At 44.3% G+C, this 20776-nt stretch overlaps 1 protein-coding gene across 2 annotated transcripts in view; it reads left to right on the plus strand.

The window, feature by feature from the left end:
• SPATA17 (spermatogenesis associated 17) overlaps nt 1–20776 on the plus strand; it is a 394114-nt gene that overhangs the window by 78337 nt on the left and 295001 nt on the right. The window contains exon 4 of one of the 2 annotated variants that reach the window (XM_063919117.1): nt 13233–13283. The exons of the other annotated variant lie outside the window; for it this stretch is intronic. Coding sequence (XP_063775187.1) covers nt 13233–13283 — 51 coding nt within the window. The remainder of the gene's footprint in view (nt 1–13232; nt 13284–20776) is intronic. 2 annotated transcript variants of the gene reach the window in all.

Here is a 20776-nt window from a genome sequence, read left to right on the forward strand (position 1 = left end):
TTGTACATAGTTACAAAAATCGGGTTATTATTGTTGTGAGCCATCTTTTCAGAGGCTCCGCTGTTATCATACTGTTAACTGGGTTTAGATCACAAGTTGTACGGTGTGATTGGTGTGGCTGGTATGAGTCTTACCCGGGATTCAAAATTCCTCCCTTATTGTGTACGCTCGTCCGGGCACAGTACCTAACTGGCTTGGAGGAGGGTCATAGGGGGAGGAGCCAGTGCACACCACCTGATCGGAAAGCTTTACTTTTGTGCCCTGTCTCCTGCGGAGCCGCTATTCCCCATGGTCCTTTCAGGAACCCCAGCATCCACAACGGACTCCGAGAAATAGAATTATCGGTAAGTAAATTCTTATTTTCTTTATAGAGCATCATTTCATGCTTCATACGTAACATTAGTATATATTGTATTGTGTGCCTCAACCACTGACTGTGATATATGTATATATATATATATGTGTGTGTGTGTGTGTGTGTGTGTGTGTGTATACATAGCAGCAGGAGTTCCATACAATAAATGTAGGCGCGCAGCGCGGCAAGAGTGAGGCGGCCAGTCTGAGATGTCACAGTAGTAGCCGCGCATTAATCATATGTGTGTGTGTGTAAACAGATAAGTCTCCAGTCTGATTTCAGAGATTTCTAGGAAGGGACATCTCTGAATAGATGAATACACAACACTTTGTACATTGCCGGAGGGAGAGAAGACCACATTAATCACATTATAATCGGTAGACCGGTAGAATTTGTTCTATGGGTCTCTGTTCTATGCAAATCCAGGCTGCCTGGCTGCGGCAATGTTACCTTCCACATACAAATACGCCGGTTCTGTCCACAGCCTGAGTCCCCACTCAGTAATTGCCATTTTCCTAAGGTGTCGGAAAGGTCTTTATTTAGTCCCGTAATGCTGGTTGTGAGTATATCTCCATCAGTTCCCTGGTAAACAAGACGTATCATCCGCTCCTGCATTTCATAAACCCCCTTGATCTGTCCCATAAATTATTTCCTCGTTATCCACAAATGCAGCCAATCCTAACCAGCTCTCAATCACTTTCCAGATTAGAACATAGATCAGCCGGCTGAATTGGTTTAGATAGCCATTCATTTCCTGGAAGCACTGATACAGTATGTATATGATAGTGTTCCCGGCTCCCGCACTTGTTTGCCGAATTAGACGCCAAGATGAATTAAAATAACAAGCGCACTCGGGAGATAAGATATCTGTTAATAAAAGGGAGTGATGAAAACCAATCAGGAAGCCACTGGTAGAATTATGTGCAATTTAACCTTCACTTAACGCCTGCTTTCAGATGTCTAACAGATCATATAAATAATATATTGGTGTGTGCAATGAAGTTTATATTGTGGAGTAACTGGGATTCCCATGTGCTCTGGTTTCACCAAGTCAGTTCTGGTCCTTGCTCCTAAAACTATTGATCTCTGCTACATATTCTCCAAAATTCAGGCACCTGGTGTAACTGGACGCACAGCGTCACTGGAACACGCTCCTGCATGGTGTTTCATGGCTGTAATCCGCCTCCAGGTTCTGCATGTTATCTCTTCCCCAGCACCTTCCAGCCTCGGATAGGACCATTTTTATTGGGACCCATCTGGACAGTGGATGAGGCTTATAGGGTTTCCAGCCTTACACCACTCACTGTTCCACTCAGCACATAAACCATTAATATAATTGTATATCTTACGTTACGTGCACCCAGGTGTACGGATAACCACATTTGGGAACCATTTCCAGGGGCACATCTACCTTTAAACATAGATATATATTTACACATTGGGCCTCATTTCATATTAATGTCATAAATATACCCCCCTTTCCATACTGCTCATGTGTCTGCATTCTTGGCGCGACTTAGGCGCTCCGCCACGGGTAGCGCTTAGTAATGTTTCCTGAATGTTTAGTCTTAGTGGCATCTTAGCCGCATACATATCACTCCCAGTATACCAGGCACACTAGATTGGTACTTCTCTTGCAGAGGAATAAAGTCGCAGATTAAGCATAATAATATGTAGGGCGAGGTAACGCTTCGGAACTCTGCCTTTTTAGCCATACTAGCAGCTGAGTGCCATATTAGTGCCAGCGTCAGGGGTCCGTCTACCCTTGCGTTGTCATTTTGTCACATAAGTAATGCGAATAAGATACATATTGTAAGGAAAGGACATTTGGCGGGGCTGAGGCTCTGGCGTGCTGGGTGGAGCTATTTGGCGTGATAGGTGCACAGATACAATGTGGGTGGTATTTGGGCAGAACGGAAGCTTATTGTGTCCTGATTCTGTATGTCTACCTGTGGCCAAGCATGTAATCTGCTGGTGACAGGACATTGCGCTGCGCACATAGGTGGTCATTCTGAGTTGATCGCTCGCTAACAGTTTTTAGCAGCCGTGCAAACGCTATGCCGCCGCCCACTGGGAATGTATTTTAGCTTAGCAGAAGTGCGAACGGTTGTATCGCAGAGCGCCTGCAAAAAAAATCTGTGCAGTTTCAGAGTAGCTCAAAACCTACTCAGCGCTTACGATCACTTCAGACTATTCAGTTCCGGATTTGACGTCACAAACCCGCCCAGCGTTCGCCCAGCCACGCCTGCGTTTTTCCGCACACCCAGTGTTCTTATTACAGCCAGTGTGCGGGGATTGGCTGGGACAGTCAGCTGGACACCAGGATGCTCAGGATAGGCTCACTGGAATCAGGTGACCGGGCCAAACATGGCTGCACCAAACAATGTTTGATCACATGAGGCTGCGGCCCAGCAGCAATGGCGGCAGCATGGAAGCCACAGATAGCTGTGACTGTGAGTCAGACATGATGGGCTGATGATTCAGCACGCAAGATGGTACAGATAGCGGCAGATGGTAATACACTCAATAATCAGTATCACAGATAATGCAGTAACATAGGCACAGGAACAGAGGTAATACTGTAGCAGATGAAATATCGATGGCAAGATGTAATATGAGATGCAGTGTGAACCACTGATGAAGTCCCAATATAAATGAGCACACAATGTTACTGATCACTGGATATAGGAAGGACACCGATGGTACTGGATTTTGATGGCGGAGCACCAATGTAGCTAAAGATCGATGGTGGAACATCGATGGAGCTGGAGATCGATGGCGGAACACCGATGGAGGTGAGTATCGATGGCGGAACACAGATGGAGCTAGAGATCGATGATGGAACACCGATGGAGCTGAGTATTGATGGTGGAACACCGATGAACCAGGCAGACCTGTAAGCAGATCACCTAAATCATTATTTTTGCTCCATATTTACTACAGAAGGAGAAGGGAAGGGGCCACAGTTAAGCTGCAAGGACATTCATAAAAATAAGGTAGATGAAAGTACATTTACAGAGGAGAAGGTCTTAACAGAACTTTCAAAACTAAAAGTGGAAAAATCAATGGGGCCAGATGGGATACACCCAAGGATACTAAAATAGCTAAAAGATGTGCTGGTGGCACATTAACAGAATTATTTAACCAGTCACTAAATACAGGTGCTATTCCAGAGGACTGGAAAAGAGCAAACGTAGTTCCACTGTACAAAAGTGGAAGCAAGGGAGAAGCGAGTAACTACAGACCAGTAAGCCTTACATCAGTAGTGGGGAAAGTAATGGAAAAACTATTAAAAGAAAGAGTAGTGGAATATCTTAAATCAAACAACTTACAGGATCCAAAACAGCATGGATTTACTGGTGGTAGATCATGCCAAACAAATCTTATTGACTTTTTTGACTCTGTGATGAAAATAATAGATCAAGGGGGAGCTGTAGATGTAGCATATCTAGACTTTAGTAAGGCATTTGACACTGTCCCACATCGCAGACTGCTAAATAAACTTGAAAGCGTGGGGGTGGATTACAAAACAGTTAAATGGATAAGAACCTGGTTGCAGTATAGGAAACAAACAGTTGTAGTAATTGGAGTGCAATCTTTGGAAGGAAATGTTACCAGTGGAGTACCCCAGGGATCTGTACTCGGACCAGTTCTCTTTAATATCTTTGTTGGTGACATTGCAAATGGTATTAAAAGAAAAGTATGCATTTTTGCAGATGATACAAAGAATTGCAACAGGGTAGACACACCGGGAGGGGTAAAACAAATTATTGATGACCTAGCTAGGCTTGAGAAATGGTCAAGAACGTGGCAACTACAGTTTAATGCTAAAAAATGCAAAATCATGCACTTGGGTCTCAAAAACCTAAGGGCTAAATATAGTATCAAGGGTACTATAATGGAAACTACTGAGGAGGAAAGGGATTTAGGAGTCACTATTTCAAGTGACTTAAAGACAGGAAAGCAATGCAACAAAGCAATGAGAAAGGCAAGTCAGATGCTTGGTTGCATAGGGAGAGGAATCAGTAGCAGGAAAAAGAAGTGATAATGCCACTGTATAGGTCATTGGTGCGGCCCCATCTGGAATACTGTGTCCAGTTCTGGAGACCATATCTCCAGAAGGATATAAATACATTAGAGAGTGTACAAAGAAGGGCAACTAAAATGGTGCATGGCCTACATCACAAAACTTACCCGGAAAGGCTAAAAGATCTTAACATGTATAGTTTGGAGGAGAGAAGGGAAAGGGGGGACATGATAGGAACTTTCAAATATATCAAGGGTCTTAACAAAGTTCAGGAGGGAAACATTCTTCAAAGGAAGAGGAGTATTAGAACTCAAGGACATGCACTGAAACTGGTGGGAGGCAGGTTCAGGGGAAATTTAAGGAAAACTTACTTCACAGAAAGGTGTAGTGGACAAGTGGAATAGCCTCCCATCAGAGGTGGTAGAGGCTAAGACTGTAGAGCAATTTAAACATGCTTGGGATAGGCATATGAATATCCTTACAAAGAATTAAGGTTCAAAAAGGGTTGAGATTACCTAAAGGATAAAAAGGGGCAGACTAGATGGGCCAAGTGGTTCTTATCTGCCGTCAAATTCTATGTTTCTATGTAACTCAGGTCTCAGTGCAGAATGGAATCTCCTGGAGCAAGGTAACCTGGAAGCAGCTGAGAGCAAACAACCATACAGGGTATGACAAACATAGCACTGGCGATTAAGCAGTCCTTACACAGCGTTCTTATTACAGCCAGTGTGCGGGGATTGGCTGGGACAGTCAGCTGGACAGCAGGATGCTCAGGATAGGCTCACTGGAATCAGGTGACCGGGCCAAACATCGCTGCACCAAACAATGTTTGTATCACATAAGGCTCCTGACTGCCCTGCATCACCGCCAGTGGGTGGGCTCGGAATTCTTAGCCTTTAACTCGCAGCCCCAGTTGCGGGAGAATGTGAAGGAGGAGCTGTTGATGGGTCATGTTCCGCTTGACTTGACAGTTTTCTCACCAGCAGGTCTTTGAACCTTTGCAGACTTGTGTCTGCCGGAAAGAGAGATACAACGTAGGTTTTAAATCTAGGATCGAGCACGGTGGCCAAAATGTAGTGCTCTGATTTCAACAGATTGACCACCCGTGATTCCTGGTTAAGCGAATTAAGGGCTCCATCCACAAGTCCCACATGCCTAGCGGAATCGCTCTGTTTTAGCTCCTCCTTCAATTTCTCCAGCTTTTTCTGCAAAAGCCTGATGAGGGGAATGACCTGACTCAGGCTGGCAGTGTCTGAACTGACTTCACGTGTGGCAAGTTCAAAGGGTTGCAGAACCTTGCACAACGTTGAAATCATTCTCCACTGCGCTTGAGTCAGGTGCATTCCCCCTCCTTTGCCTATATCGTAGGTAGCTGTATAGGCTTGAATGGCCTTTTGCTGCTCCTCCATCCTCTGAAGCATATAGAGGGTTGAATTCCACCTCGTTACCACCTCTTGCTTCAGATGATGGCGGGGCAGGTTCAGGAGTGTTTGCTGGTGCTCCAGTCTTCGGCACGTGGTGGCTGAATGCCGAAAGTGGCCCGCAATTCTTCGGGCCACCGACAGCATCTCTTTGCACGCCCCTGTCGTTTTTTAAATAATTCTGCACCACCAAATTCAATGTATGTGCAAAACATGGGACGTGCTGGATTTTGCCCACATGTAATGCACGCACAATATTGGTGGCGTTGTCCGATGTCACAAATCCCCAGGAGAGTCCAATTGGGGTAAGCCATTCTGCGATGATGTTCCTCAGTTTCCGTAAGAGGTTGTCAGCTGTGTGCCTCTTATGGAAAGCGGTGATACAAAGCGTAGCCTGCCTAGGAACGAGTTGGCGTTTGCGAGATGCTGCTACTGGTGCCGCCGCTGCTGTTCTTGCTGCGGGAGGCAATACATCTACCCAGTGGGCTGTCACAGTCATATAGTCCTGAGTCTGCCCTGCTCCACTTGTCCACATGTCCGTGGTTAAGTGGACATTGGGTACAACTGCATTTTTTAGGACACTGGTGACTCTTTTTCTGAGGTCTGTGTACATTCTCGGTATCACCTGCCTAGAGAAGTGGAACCTAGATGGTATTTGGTACCGGGGACACACTAATTCAATAAATTGTCTAATTCCCTGTGAATTAACGGTGGATACCAGACACACGTTTAACACCATGAAAAAATAAATTATTTCCCCTCACAGCGCTGGTAATCAGCTGCTCAACTCCAATCCCAGGTATACACCAACACCTGTAGTTAATACTGCACAAGAAAAAGGATTTGGAGAGGAGTGTACAGCGCTAAAAACCCCTTAGATCCGGATAATATCTATATGTTAAACACAGTAAAAAAAAAAAAAAATTTGTCCTTTACACATAAAAAACGGAAGAATATACAATGGTAAAAATTCTAATAAATATCTTGGTGAATAATTAGTGAAAAGCATGTGATATAAAGAGTGTTAAATTGAACATTTGGTAATTATTATGCAGACTTGATATCCAGCTGATTGTCAGTAGTGAAATCGGTTTAAGCAGAGTCTCTGTTTTTGCTGTGCTCACGTTTAACACCACCCAGGCTGCCAAGGCCTGAGTTATCTGCTTTGCAACAGGATGACTGCTGTGATATTTCATCTTCCTCGCAAAGGACTGTTGGACAGTCAATTGCTTACTGGAAGTAGTACAAGTGGTCTTCCGACTTCCCCTCTGGGATGACGATCGACTCCCAGCAGCAACAACAGCAGCGCCAGCAGCAGTAGGCGTTACACTCAAGGATGCGTCTGAGGAATCCCAGGCAGGAGAGGACTCGTCAGACTTGCCAGTGACATGGCCTGCAGGACTATTGGCTTTCCTGTCTAAGGAGGAAATTGACACTGAGGGAGTTGGTGGTGTGGTTTGCAGGAGCTTGGTTACAAGAGGAAGGGATTTAGTTGTCAGTGGACTGCTTCCGCTGTCACCCAAAGTTTTTGAACTTGTCAATGACTTCTGATGAATGCGCTCCAGGTGACGTATAAGGGAGGATGTTCCTAGGTGGTTAACGTCCTTACCCCTACTTATTACAGCTTGACAAAGGCAACATACGGCTTGACACCTGTTGTCCGCATTTCTGTTAAAATAATTCCACACCGAATAGGTGATTTTTTTGTAATTTGACCAGGCATGTCAATGGCCATATTCGTCTCACGGACAACAGGTTTCTCCCCGGGTGCCTGACTTAAACAAACCACCTCACCATCAGAATCCTCCTTGTCAATTTCCTCCTCAGCGCCAGCAACACCCATATCCTCATCCTGGTGTACTTCAACAGTGACATCTTCAATTTGACTATCAGGAACTGGACTGCGGGTGCTCCTTCCAGCACTTGCAGGGGGCGTGCAAATGGTGGAAGGCGCCACCTCTTCCCGTCCAGTGTTGGGAATGTCAGGCATCGCAACCGACACAATTGGACTCTCCTTGGGGATTTGTGATTTAGAAGAACGCACAGTTCTTTGCTGTGCTTTTGCCAGCTTAAGTCTTTTAATTTTTCTAGCGGGAGGATGAGTGCTTCCATCCTCATGTGAAGCTGAACCACTAGCCATGAACATAGGACAGGGCCTCAGCCGTTCCTTGCCACTCCGTGTCGTAAATGGCATATTGGCAAGTTTACGCTTCTCATCAGACGCTTAAAATTTTGATTTTTGGGTCATTTTACTGAACTTTTGTTTTTTGAAATTTACATGCTCTCTACTATGACATTGGGCATCAGCCTTGGCAGACGACGTTGATAGCATTTCACCGTCTCGGCCATGACTAGTGGCAGCAGCTTCAGCACGAGGTGGAAGTGGATCTTGATCTTTCCCTATTTTACCCTCCACATTTTTGTTCTCCATTTTTAATGTGTGGAATTATATGCCAGTAATATATATCAATAGCAATGGCCTACTGTACCATACTGCTATATATATATATATATATATATATATATATATACTGGTGGTCAGCAAAATTCTGCACTGTCCTACTATATACTGCGCACAACTAAAATGCAGCACAGGTATGGATGGATAGTATACTTGACGACACAGAGGTAGAGCAGTGGACTACTGTACCGTACTGCTATATATATATATATATATATATATACTGGTGGTCACAGCAAATTTCTGCACTGTCCTCCTACTGTATATACTGCGCACAACTAAAATGCAGCACAGGTATGGATGGATAGTATACTTGACGACACAGAGGTAGAGCAGTGGACTACTGTACCGTAATGCTATATATATACTGGTGGTCACAGCAAAATTCTGCACTGTCCTCCTACTATATATACTGCACACAACTAAAATGCAGCACAGGTATGGATGGATAGTATACTTGACGACACAGAGGTAGAGCAGTGGACTACTGTACCGTACTGCTATATATATACTGGTGGTCACAGCAAAATTCTGCACTGTCCTCCTACTATAGATACTGCGCACAACTAAAATGCAGCACAGGTATGGATGGATAGTATACTTGACGACACAGAGGTAGAGCAGTGGACTACTGTACCGTACTGCTATATATATACTGGTGGTCACAGCAAAATTCTGCACTGTCCTCCTACTATATACTGCGCACAACTGAAATGCAGCACAGGTATGGATGGATAGTATACTTGACGACACAGAGGTAGAGCAGTGGACTACTGTACCGTACTGCTATATATATAGTGGTGGTCACAGCAAAATTCTGCACTGTCCTCCTACTATATACTGCGCACAACTAATATGCAGCACAGGTATGGATGGATAGTATACTTGACGACACAGAGGTAGAGCAATGGACTACTGTACCGTACTGCTATATATACTGGTGGTCACAGCAAAATTCTGCACTGTCCTCCTACTATATACTACAATGCAGCACAGATATGGAGCGTTTTCAGGCAGAGAACGTAGATATTTTCAGCACACTGAGCACAGATATTTGCAGCACACTGAGCACAGATATTTGCAGCACACTGAACACAGAAACTGAGAGAACGCAGCCACGTCCTCTCGCTATCATCTCCAATGCACAAGTGAAAATGGCGGCGACGCGCAGCTCCTTATATAGAATACGAATCTCGCGAGAATCCGACAGCAGGATGATGACGTTCAGGCGCGCTCGGAGATTCGAGTCTGCCTCGGAACCGTGTAAAATGGGTGAAGTTCGGGGGGGGTGGGGGGGGGGTCGGATCCCGAGGAACCGAACCCGCTCATCACTAGTAAATACTGGCTTCTTTATTTTTACACTGCAATTTAGATTTCTGTTTGAACACACCTCACCCAATTCTAATTTCTCCGCACATGTTACATTTGCCCCCCCCCCCCCCCCCTGCACTGCACATGGTTTTGCCCATTAGAGAAAAATGTTGCTGTTGCAATCAGGTCTGAATTAGACCCTTAGTCTTGTTATAGATCTTGGTAGTGATCATTTATATTCCACTCAAAAAATCCTCAACATGGAGATCACAATTCCCTCTCCTCTCCTCTCCTCTCCTCTCCTCTCCTCGTGACTGGTTGCACACATTATGGATGGGTGGAAATCTCCCACATTTTGAAGAAAAGGTTAACCTTCTATGGCTCAAAGTGTGGTGTCAGAAGTGGGATGAAATGGGTTCTGCCATTGAGGTGATGATGCAAAACATTTTTGGACTTTTTGTAGAAACTGCAACAGATTTTTGGAAAGAAAGACCGGCCCTCCATAAGGTAATTGGAGGGCATAGTCGCAGCTGAACCAGTGATAACGACTCCAGTAAATCCCAAAATGCAGGTTGCGGATGATGTCTTTTGAAATGGTTGCTACTGCTCAGGCTGGTCAAAAAATTCCTTGGCCATATAGATTACCCTACTGCTAATGGGGGAAGCCCAAATTGCATATGAGGCCCTCTCCACAGAGTATGCAAAACTGAACACTTTACTCCCTGCCAATATTGCCGGGTGGGTCCAGTTTCATCGAGCTGAGAATTTGGAGTTCACTGTCTGGCTAGTGAAAAATGCTTTGCTGGCGAGTGAAAGTATGGGGAACCTTTCTTGCTTAACCAGGCCGGAGCCTCCCATCTGTCCCAGCAGGTAGGGACTGATTAAACATACTGTATATACAGGTATAAGTATATAATATAGTGACTGATTACACATACTGTATATACAGGTGTATATATAGTATATAATATGGTAGTGACTGATTACACAGGCTATATATAGTATTTATATACAGGTATATCTATAGTATATAATATAGTAATGACTGATTACACACACTGTATATACAGGTATAACTATAGTATATAATATAGTAGTGACTGATTACACACGCTGTATATACAGGTATAACTATAGTATATAATATAGTAGTGACTGATTACACACGCTGTATATACAGGTATAAGTATAGTATATAATATAGTAGTGACTGATTACACATACTGTATATACAGGTGTATATATAGTATATAATATGGTAGTGACTGATTACACAGGCTATATATACAGGTATATCTATAGTATATAATATAGTAATGACTGATTACACACGCTGTATATACAGGTATAACTATAGTATATAATATAGTAGTGACTGATTACACACGCTGTATATACAGGTATAACTATAGTATATAATATAGTAGTGACTGATTATACACGCTGTATATAAAGCTATAACTATAGTATATAATATAGTGACTGTTTACGCATGCTGTATATAAAGGTATACCTATAGTATATAATATAGTGACTGATTACATGTACTGTATATACAGGTATAATGATAGTATATAATATAATAGTGACTGATTACACATATTGTATATACAGGTAAAAGTATAGTATATAATATAGTAGTGACTGATTACACATGCTGTATATACATGTATAAGTATAGTATATAATATAGTAGTGCCTGATTACACATGCTGTATATACATGTATAAGTATAGTATATAATATAGTAGTGACTGATTAAACATGCTGTATATAAAGGTTAGTATATAATATAGTGACTGATTACACGTACTGTATATACAGGTATAAGTATAGTATATATTATAGTAGTGACTGATTACACATACTGTATATACAGGTATAACTATAGTATATAATATAGTGACTGCACATACTGTATATACAGTTATATATATATGTATATATTATAGAATCTAGTAGTGACTGATTACACGGGCTGTATATACAGGTATAAGTATAGTATATAATATAGTAGTGACTGATTACACATACTGTATATACAGGTATAACTATAGTATATAATATAGTGACTGCACATACTGTATATACAGTTATATATATGTATATATTATAGAATATAGTAGTGACTGATTACACAGGCTCTATATACAGGTATAATTATAGTATATAATATAGTAGTGACTGATTACACATACTGTATATACAGGTATAACTATAGTATATAATATAGTGACTGCACATACTGTATATACAGTTATATATATGTATATATTATAGAATCTAGTAGTGACTGATTACACGGGCTGTATATACAGGTATAAGTATAGTATATAATATAGTAGTGACTGATTACACATACTGTATATACAGGTATAACTATAGTATATAATATAGTGACTGCACATACTGTATATACAGTTATATATATGTATATATTATAGAATATAGTAGTGACTGATTACACAGGCTCTATATACAGGTATAAGTATAGTATATAATATAGTAGTGACTGATTACACACACTGTATATACAGGTAGAAGTATAGTATATAATATAGTGACTGATTACACAGGCTCTATATACAGGTATAAGTATAGTATATAATATAGTAGTGACTGATTACACACACTGTATATACAGGTAGAAGTATAGTATATAATATAGTGACTGATTACACACGCTGTATATACAGGTATATATAGTGTATAATATAGTGACTGCACATACTGTATATACAGGTATATATATTATATAATATAGTGACTGGGAGAAAGAGTTACAGGTCTACAGATACACTACTTGCAGACTCTTGGCCCCAGTGCATCAATGTTACCGGCCTAGAGGTGCTCCGTCTAATCCCCATCTGACACTGCTCCTTAATGAAACGTCAGGAGGACGCTGGCTCCTGCTGTAATGGGTGCAGGGAGATGGAGCAGCAGCATTGTCTTCATTTGTAAATAACATATTGCCGCCAACTGTTTCTTAATTGCCCAGACTGTTGATAAATAACCCAGCCCTGCTGCTCTCCACAGACAATTTGCTTTGGATCAGGCTAGGCAATTCAAATAACACTAATTATTTATGATTTTATGATGTTAAAATGAATATTAAATGAAAGAAAATTCCCCAGGATTACTCGCATGGCGGCTAAGTACATAACATTTTGTACAGATGGTTGGGAGACTGGTTTTTGCTTCATTGCTGCATACATATCCTTGAAGGATTCCGACGGCATATCTTTGAATTTTTCATTAAACCAGACGTCTTGAAATATGAATTCCTTTTATGTTTCTGCGAGTTTTGGGTATAAGAAGTCGGAGTGAATAAATCATACAATGCTACGTGTCACTAGGACTTGTGAATATTTCTGCAATGTTATTTTATCCTCACTAGAAGCCCCATTGATTATCAAACTCAGCGGAGAGCGTTTTATGATCATATATCTCCATTAGCGCCTAGTTTGACTGCCATAGATTTTTCTGGTTAAGGCTGCATTATGTATTAGCCGTCCCCTCTCCTCAATACAGACTTTGATACGGCTTTCGATGTGTGAATCTCATATTATGTATAGACTCTCTTATCTTATATATGTAAAAATAGCAGCCGTGTCTGTGTGTCGCCGCGGCCTGAGCCTCTCTCTCTCTTTCCCGCAGACAGAGTACTTTATTATGAAGACGGATTTCTACAATGAAATGGCTGTCAGGGTAAATATCTCTCTTCTTGTTATACAGATGAAAAGTCAATTGTGATCTGAATTTGCTTTTAATAAAATAAGTAAAGTAGACTAATGCATACATGATTAAGACGCTAGGAAGAGGGAAATACACAGGGCCGCCGCAATGCAAATCCGAGGGCTTGTGGAATACTTCCAGTGTGATTACCGCAGCTTTCTGCAGAGTTGTTACAGAGTAAAGTTCGCTCGGAGCAAATTGCGCTTTGTAAAGAGATCTGCAGCTGATTACATGTAAATTGCTGCCAGCTGAAGGGTCGCTGAGGCCTGTTATGCTCTGCGGTAGCTGCCATGATGTTACCAGTGCTCATACGAACCATTCCTACATTTCTAGGGGGGTCATTCCGAGTTGATCGCTCGCTAGCTGTTTTTAGCAGCCGTGCAAACGCATAGTCGCCGCCCACGGGGGAGTGTATTTTTCGCTTTGCAGGTGTGTGAACACCTGTGCAGCCGAGCTCTGCAAAAACATTTTGTGCAGTTTTTGAGTAGGTCTGAACTTACTCAGCCGCTGCGATCACTTCAGCCTGTCCGGGCCCGGAACTGACGTCAGACACCCGCACTGCAAACGCTTGGACACGCCTGCGTTTTTCCAACCACTCACTGAAAACGGTCAGTTGTCACCCACAAACGCCCTCTTCCTGTCAATCACCTTGCGATTGGCTGTGCGAATGGATTCTTCGTTAAATCCTTCGCACAGCAACGATCCGTTTTGTTCCCGTACGACGCGCTTGCGCATTGCGGTGCATACGCATGTGCAGTAGTGACCTGATTGCTGCGCTGCGAAAAACGGCAGCGTGCGATCAGGTCCGAATGACCCCCTAAGTTTCAATTTTAAATGGTGCAAAGTGAGTGTTTAGTATTTAGTAGTAACACATTTTACACAACCCCGGATTATCCCATTGTGTGTGAGCCGATACGGGAAACATGGTTACATTTTTATTACGTCTCTCTCCATACCTTAAAGGCAGTTTAACTTTATTTCTCTATCGTCCTAAGTGGATGCTGGGGTTCCTGAAAGGACCATGGGGAATAGCGGCTCCGCAGGAGACAGGGCACAAAAAAGTAAAGCTTTACTAGGTCAGGTGGTGTGCACTGGCTCCTCCCCCTATGACCCTCCTCCAGACTCCAGTTAGATTTTGTGCCCGAACGAGAAGGGTGCAATCTAGGTGGCTCTCCTAAAGAGCTGCTTAGAGAAAGTTTAGTTTAGGTTTTTTTCTTTACAGTGAGTCCTGCTGGCAACAGGATCACTGCAACGTGGGACTTAGGGGGAAAGTAGTAAACTCACCTGCATGCAGAGTGGATTTGCTGCTTGGCTACTGGACACCATTAGCTCCAGAGGGATCGAACACAGGCCCAGCCGTGGAGTCCGGTCCCGGAGCCGCGCCGCCGACCCCCTTGCAGATGCTGAAGCGTGAAGAGGTCCGGAAACCGGCGGCTGAAGACTCCTCAGTCTTCATAAGGTAGCGCACAGCACTGCAGCTGTGCGCCATTTTCCTCTCAGCACACTTCACTGGGCAGTCACTGAGGGTGCAGAGCGCTGGGGGGGGGCGCTCTGAGAGGCAAATATAAACCTTATACAAGGCTAAAAATACCTCACATATAGCCCATAGGGGCTATATGGAGATATTTAACCCCTGCCTGACTGGAAAAATAGCGGGAGAAGAACCCGCCGAAAAAGGGGCGGGGCCTATCTCCTCAGCACACGGCGCCATTTTCTGTCACAGCTCCGCTGGTCAGAACGGCTCCCAGGTCTCTCCCCTGCACTGCACTACAGAAACAGGGTAAAACAGAGAGGGGGGGCACATTAATGGCTATATATATATATATATATTAAAGCAGCTATAAGGGAGCACTTAATATAAGGATATCCCTTGTATATATAGCGCTTTGTGGTGTGTGCTGGCAGACTCTCCCTCTGTCTCCCCAAAAGGGCTAGTGGGTCCTGTCTTCATTAGAGCATTCCCTGTGAGTTTGCGGTGTGTGTCGGTACGTGGTGTCGACATGTATGAGGACGATATTGGTGTGGAGGCGGAGCAATTGCCAAATATGCAGATGTCACCCCCCAGGGGGTCGACACCAGAATGGATGCCTTTATTTGTGGAATTACGTGATGGTTTATCTTCCCTTAAACAGTCAGTTGAGGACATGAGGCGGCCGGACAATCAATTAATGCCTGTCCAGGCGCCTCAAACACCGTCAGGGGCTGTAAAACGCCCTTTGCCTCAGTCGGTCGACACAGACCCAGACACGGGCACTGATTCCAGTGACGACGGTAGAAATTCAAACGTATTTTCCAGTAGGGCCACACGTTATATGATTTTGGCAATGAAGGAGACGTTACATTTAGCTGATACTACAGATACCGTAAAACAGGGTATTATGTATGGTGTGAAAAAACTACAAACAGTTTTTCCTGAATCAGAAGAATTAAATGACGTGTGTGATGAAGCGTGGGTTGCTCCTGATAAAAAGTTGATAATTTCAAAAAAGTTATTGGCATTATACCCTTTCCCGCCAGAGGTTAGGGCGCGCTGGGAAACACCCCCTAAGGTGGACAAGGCGCTCACACGCTTATCCAAACAAGTGGCGTTACCCTCTCCTGAGACGGCCGCACTTAAGGATCCATCAGATAGAAAGATGGAAGTTATTCAAAAGAATATATACACACATGCAGGTGTTATACTACGACCAGCTATAGCAACTGCCTGGATGTGCAGTGCTGGAGTAGTTTGGTCAGAATCCCTGATTGAAAATATTGATACCCTAGATAGGGACAATGTTTTACTGTCGTTAGAACAAATAAAGGATGCATTTATCTATATGCGTGATGCACAGAGGGATATTTGCACACTGGCATCTCGGGTGAGTGCTATGTCCATTTCAGCCAGAAGAGCCTTATGGACACGACAGTGGACAGGCGATGCGGATTCAAAACGTCACATGGAGGTTTTGCCGTATAAAGGGGAGGAGTTATTTGGAGTTGGTCTATCAGACTTGGTGGCCACGGCTACTGCCGGGAAATCCACTTTTTTACCTCAAGTCACTCCCCAACAGAGAAAGGCACCGACCTTTCAACCGCAGCCTTTTCGCTCCTACAAAAATAAGAGAGCAAAGGGCTTGTCGTACCTGCCACGAGGCAGAGGAAGAGGGAAGAGACACCAACAGGCAGCTCCTTCCCAGGAACAGAAGCCCTCCCCGGCTCCTGCAAAAACCTCAGCATGACGCTGGGGCCTCTCAAGCGGACTCGGGGACAGTGGGGGGCCGTCTCAAAAATTACAGCGCGCAGTGGGCTCACTCGCAGGTAGACCCCTGGATCCTGCAGATAATATCTCAGGGGTACAGGTTGGAATTAGAGACGGATCCTCCTCATCGTTTCCTGAAGTCTGCCTTACCAACCGTCTCTTCCGAAAGGGAGAGGGTGTTGGAAGCCATTCACAAGCTGTACGCTCAGCAGGTGATAGTCAAAGTACCCCTATTACAACAAGGAAAGGGGTATTATTCCACTCTATTTGTGGTACCGAAGCCGGATGGCTCGGTAAGGCCTATTCTAAATCTGAAGTCCTTGAACCTCTACATAAAAAAGTTCAAGTTCAAGATGGAGTCACTCAGAGCAGTGATAGCGAACCTGGAAGAAGGGGACTTTATGGTATCCTTGGACATCAAGGATGCGTATCTACACGTTCCGATTTACCCCGCACACCAGGGGTACCTCAGGTTCATTGTTCAAAACTGTCACTATCAGTTTCAGACGCTGCCGTTCGGATTGTCCACGGCGCCTCGGGTCTTTACCAAGGTAATGGCCGAGATGATGATTCTTCTTCGAAGAAAAGGCGTATTAGTTATCCCATACTTGGACGATCTCCTAATAAGGGCAAGGTCCAGAGAACAGCTGGAGACAGCTTTAGCACTATCTCAAGAGGTGCTAAGACAACACGGGTGGATTCTGAATATTCCAAAATCCCATTTAATCCCGACAACTCGTCTGCTGTTCCTAGGAATGATTCTGGACACGGTTCAGAAAAAGGTTTTCCTTCCAGAGGAAAAAGCCAAGGAGTTATCCGATCTGGTCAGGAACCTCCTAAAACCAGGAAAAGTGTCAGTACATCAATGCACAAGAGTCCTGGGAAAAATGGTGGCTTCTTACGAAGCAATTCCATTCGGCAGATTCCATGCAAGAATATTCCAAAGGGATCTGTTGGACAAATGGTCAGGGTCGCATCTGCAGATACACCTGCGAATAACCCTGTCACCAAAGACAAGGGTGTCACTTCTGTGGTGGTTGCAGAAGGCTCACCTATTAGAAGGCCGCAGATTCGGCATTCAGGATTGGATCCTGGTGACCACGGACGCCAGCCTGAGAGGCTGGGGAGCAGTCACACAAGGAAGAAACTTCCAGGGAGTATGGACGAGTCTGGAAAAGTCTCTTCACATAAACATTCTGGAACTAAGAGCAATCTACAATGCTCTAAGCCAGGCGGAACTTCTCCTGCAAGGAAAGCCGGTGTTGATTCAGTCGGACAACATCACGGCGGTCGCCCATGTAAACAGGCAGGGCGGCACAAGAAGCAGGAGTGCAATGGCAGAAGCTGCCAAGATTCTTCGCTGGGCGGAGAATCACGTGATAGCACTGTCAGCAGTGTTCATCCCGGGCGTGGACAACTGGGAAGCAGAGGTCTACATCCAGAAGTCTTCAACATGTTAATAGACCGTTGGGAAAGACCAATTGTAGACATGATGGCGTCTCGCCTCAACAAGAAACTGGACAAATATTGCGCCAGGTCAAGAGATCCACAGGCAATAGCTGTGGACGCACTGGTAACTCCTTGGGTGTACCAGTCAGTGTATGTGTTTCCTCCTCTGCCGCTCATACCAAAGGTATTGAAGATCATACGGCAAAGAAGAGTAAGAACAATACTAGTGGTTCCGGATTGGCCGAGAAGGACTTGGTATCCGGAACTTCAAGAGATGCTCACGGACGAACCGTGGCCTCTACCTCTGAGAAGGGACCTGCTACAGCAGGGTCCCTGTCTTTTTCAAGACTTACCGCGGCTGCGTTTGACGGCATGGCGGTTGAACGCCAGATCCTAAAAGGGAAAGGCATTCCAGAAGAAGTCATTCCTACCTTGATTAAGGCACGGAAGGAAGTCACCGTGAAACATTATCACCGCATTTGGCGAAAATATGTAGCGTGGTGCGAGGATCGGAGGGTTCCGACGGAGGAATTCCAACTGGGTCGTTTCCTACATTTCCTGCAATCAGGATTATCTATGGGTCTCAAATTGGGATCCATTAAGGTTCAAATTTCGGCCCTGTCAATATTCTTCCAAAAAGAATTGGCCTCTGTCCCTGAGGTCCAGACTTTTGTCAAGGGAGTACTGCATATACAGCCTCCTGTGGTGCCTCCGGTGGCACCGTGGGATCTAAATGTAGTTTTAGATTTCCTCAAATCCCATTGGTTTGAACCATTGAAAAAGGTGGATTTGAAATATCTCACATTGAAAGTGACTATGTTACTAGCCCTGGCCTCTGCCAGGAGAGTATCTGAATTGGCGGCTTTATCTTATAAAAGTCCTTATCTAATCTTCCATTCGGATAGGGCAGAACTGCGGACTCGTCCGCATTTTCTCCCTAAAGTGGTATCAGCATTTCATCTGAACCAACCTATTGTGGTGACTGCGGCCACTAGCGACTTGGAGGACTCCAAGTTGTTGGACGTTGTCAGAGCCTTAAAAATATACATTGCAAGGACGGCTGGAGTCAGAAAATCTGACTCGCTGTTTATATTGTATGCACCCAACAAGTTGGGCGCACCTGCTTCTAAGCAGTCGATTGCTCGTTGGATTTGTAACACAATTCAACTTGCACATTCTGTGGCAGGCCTGCCACAGCCTAAAACTGTAAAAGCCCACTCCACAAGGAAGGTGGGCTCATCTTGGGCGGCTGCCCGAGGGGTCTCGGCATTACAACTCTGCCGAGCAGCTACGTGGTCGGGGGAGAACACGTTTGTAAAATTTTACAAATTTGATACCCTGGCAAAGGAGGACCTGGAGTTCTCTCATTCGGTGCTGCAGAGTCATCCGCACTCTCCCGCCCGTTTGGGAGCTTTGGTATAATCCCCATGGTCCTTTCAGGAACCCCAGCATCCACTTAGGACGATAGAGAAAATAAGAATTTACTTACCGATAATTCTATTTCTCGGAGTCCGTAGTGGATGCTGGGCGCCCATCCCAAGTGCGGATTATCTGCAATACTTGTACATAGTTATTGTTAACTAATTCGGGTTATTGTTAAGGAGCCATCTTTAAGAGGCCCTTTCTGTTGTCATACTGTTAACTGGGTTTAGATCACAAGTTGTACGGTGTGATTGGTGTGGCTGGTATGAGTCTTACCCGGGATTCAAAATGCCTCCCTTATTGTGTATGCTCGTCCGGGCACAGTACCTAACTGGAGTCTGGAGGAGGGTCATAGGGGGAGGAGCCAGTGCACACCACCTGACCTAGTAAAGCTTTACTTTTTTGTGCCCTGTCTCCTGCGGAGCCGCTATTCCCCATGGTCCTTTCAGGAACCCCAGCATCCACTACGGACTCCGAGAAATAGAATTATCGGTAAGTAAATTCTTATTATTTTATATTTTCTTAGTCATTTTATAACATACTTATTAAGAGGTGTTTGTGCATATATTTTAATGTTGGAGGCCATTATCTAGTTTCAGCAATGATGCTACTACTGCTATCTGGGAAGCAGTCACCATACACAATGCCGACAGCAGACGGTCAACATTGATGATGGCCAGGGGTTTATTAACGAGGAGGAGACCCGTGTTCATCCTCCTCCATCTGGGCCCCCTCCTCTGTAGCCGGCTCCCGTCTTCACAATACAGTCTGAGCACTAAAGGGGCACAGACTCTATTGCGCATGCGCACACCTCCATGGAAATGGCGCCGCGCCATTTACCGGAGACTTGTTGAGAGATGGTGTCGCCGGCAGGGGACTCCGCAGATGTATTTAAAAAATGGGTGCAGGGTGTGTCCCCACATTATAGATATGTCACTGATGATGCCGACATGGCTAAAATGTCATCATCATTAATGTCAACACCTACAGATGTCAGTATTGTCATATATTGGACAGAATGACAAGAAAACAGTATGTCAATATTCCAACTGGGTAATAACAGATAGGCACAGAGGTAGGAGGGCCCTGCTCACAAGCTTACACTCTATAGGGAATGAGAAAGGATACATAAGGATAGGCTCTATCTATAGCATAGCAGTCTCACCAGATTGCAAACACAGTTCTGATGGAAAGTAATTGGATAGGAAAGCTTATGAAGGTTATATGAGCGCTTCCGGAATGTGATAAGCTGCCTGAAGAGATGAGTTTTCAGAGAACGCTTGAAGGTTTGGAGACTAGAGGAGAGTCTTATTGTGCGTGGGAGGGCATTCCACAGAGTGGGTGCAGCCTGAAG

The sequence above is a fragment of the Pseudophryne corroboree genome, chromosome 4 (assembly GCF_028390025.1).
Source record: "Pseudophryne corroboree isolate aPseCor3 chromosome 4, aPseCor3.hap2, whole genome shotgun sequence".
Classification (NCBI taxonomy): domain Eukaryota; kingdom Metazoa; phylum Chordata; class Amphibia; order Anura; family Myobatrachidae; genus Pseudophryne; species Pseudophryne corroboree.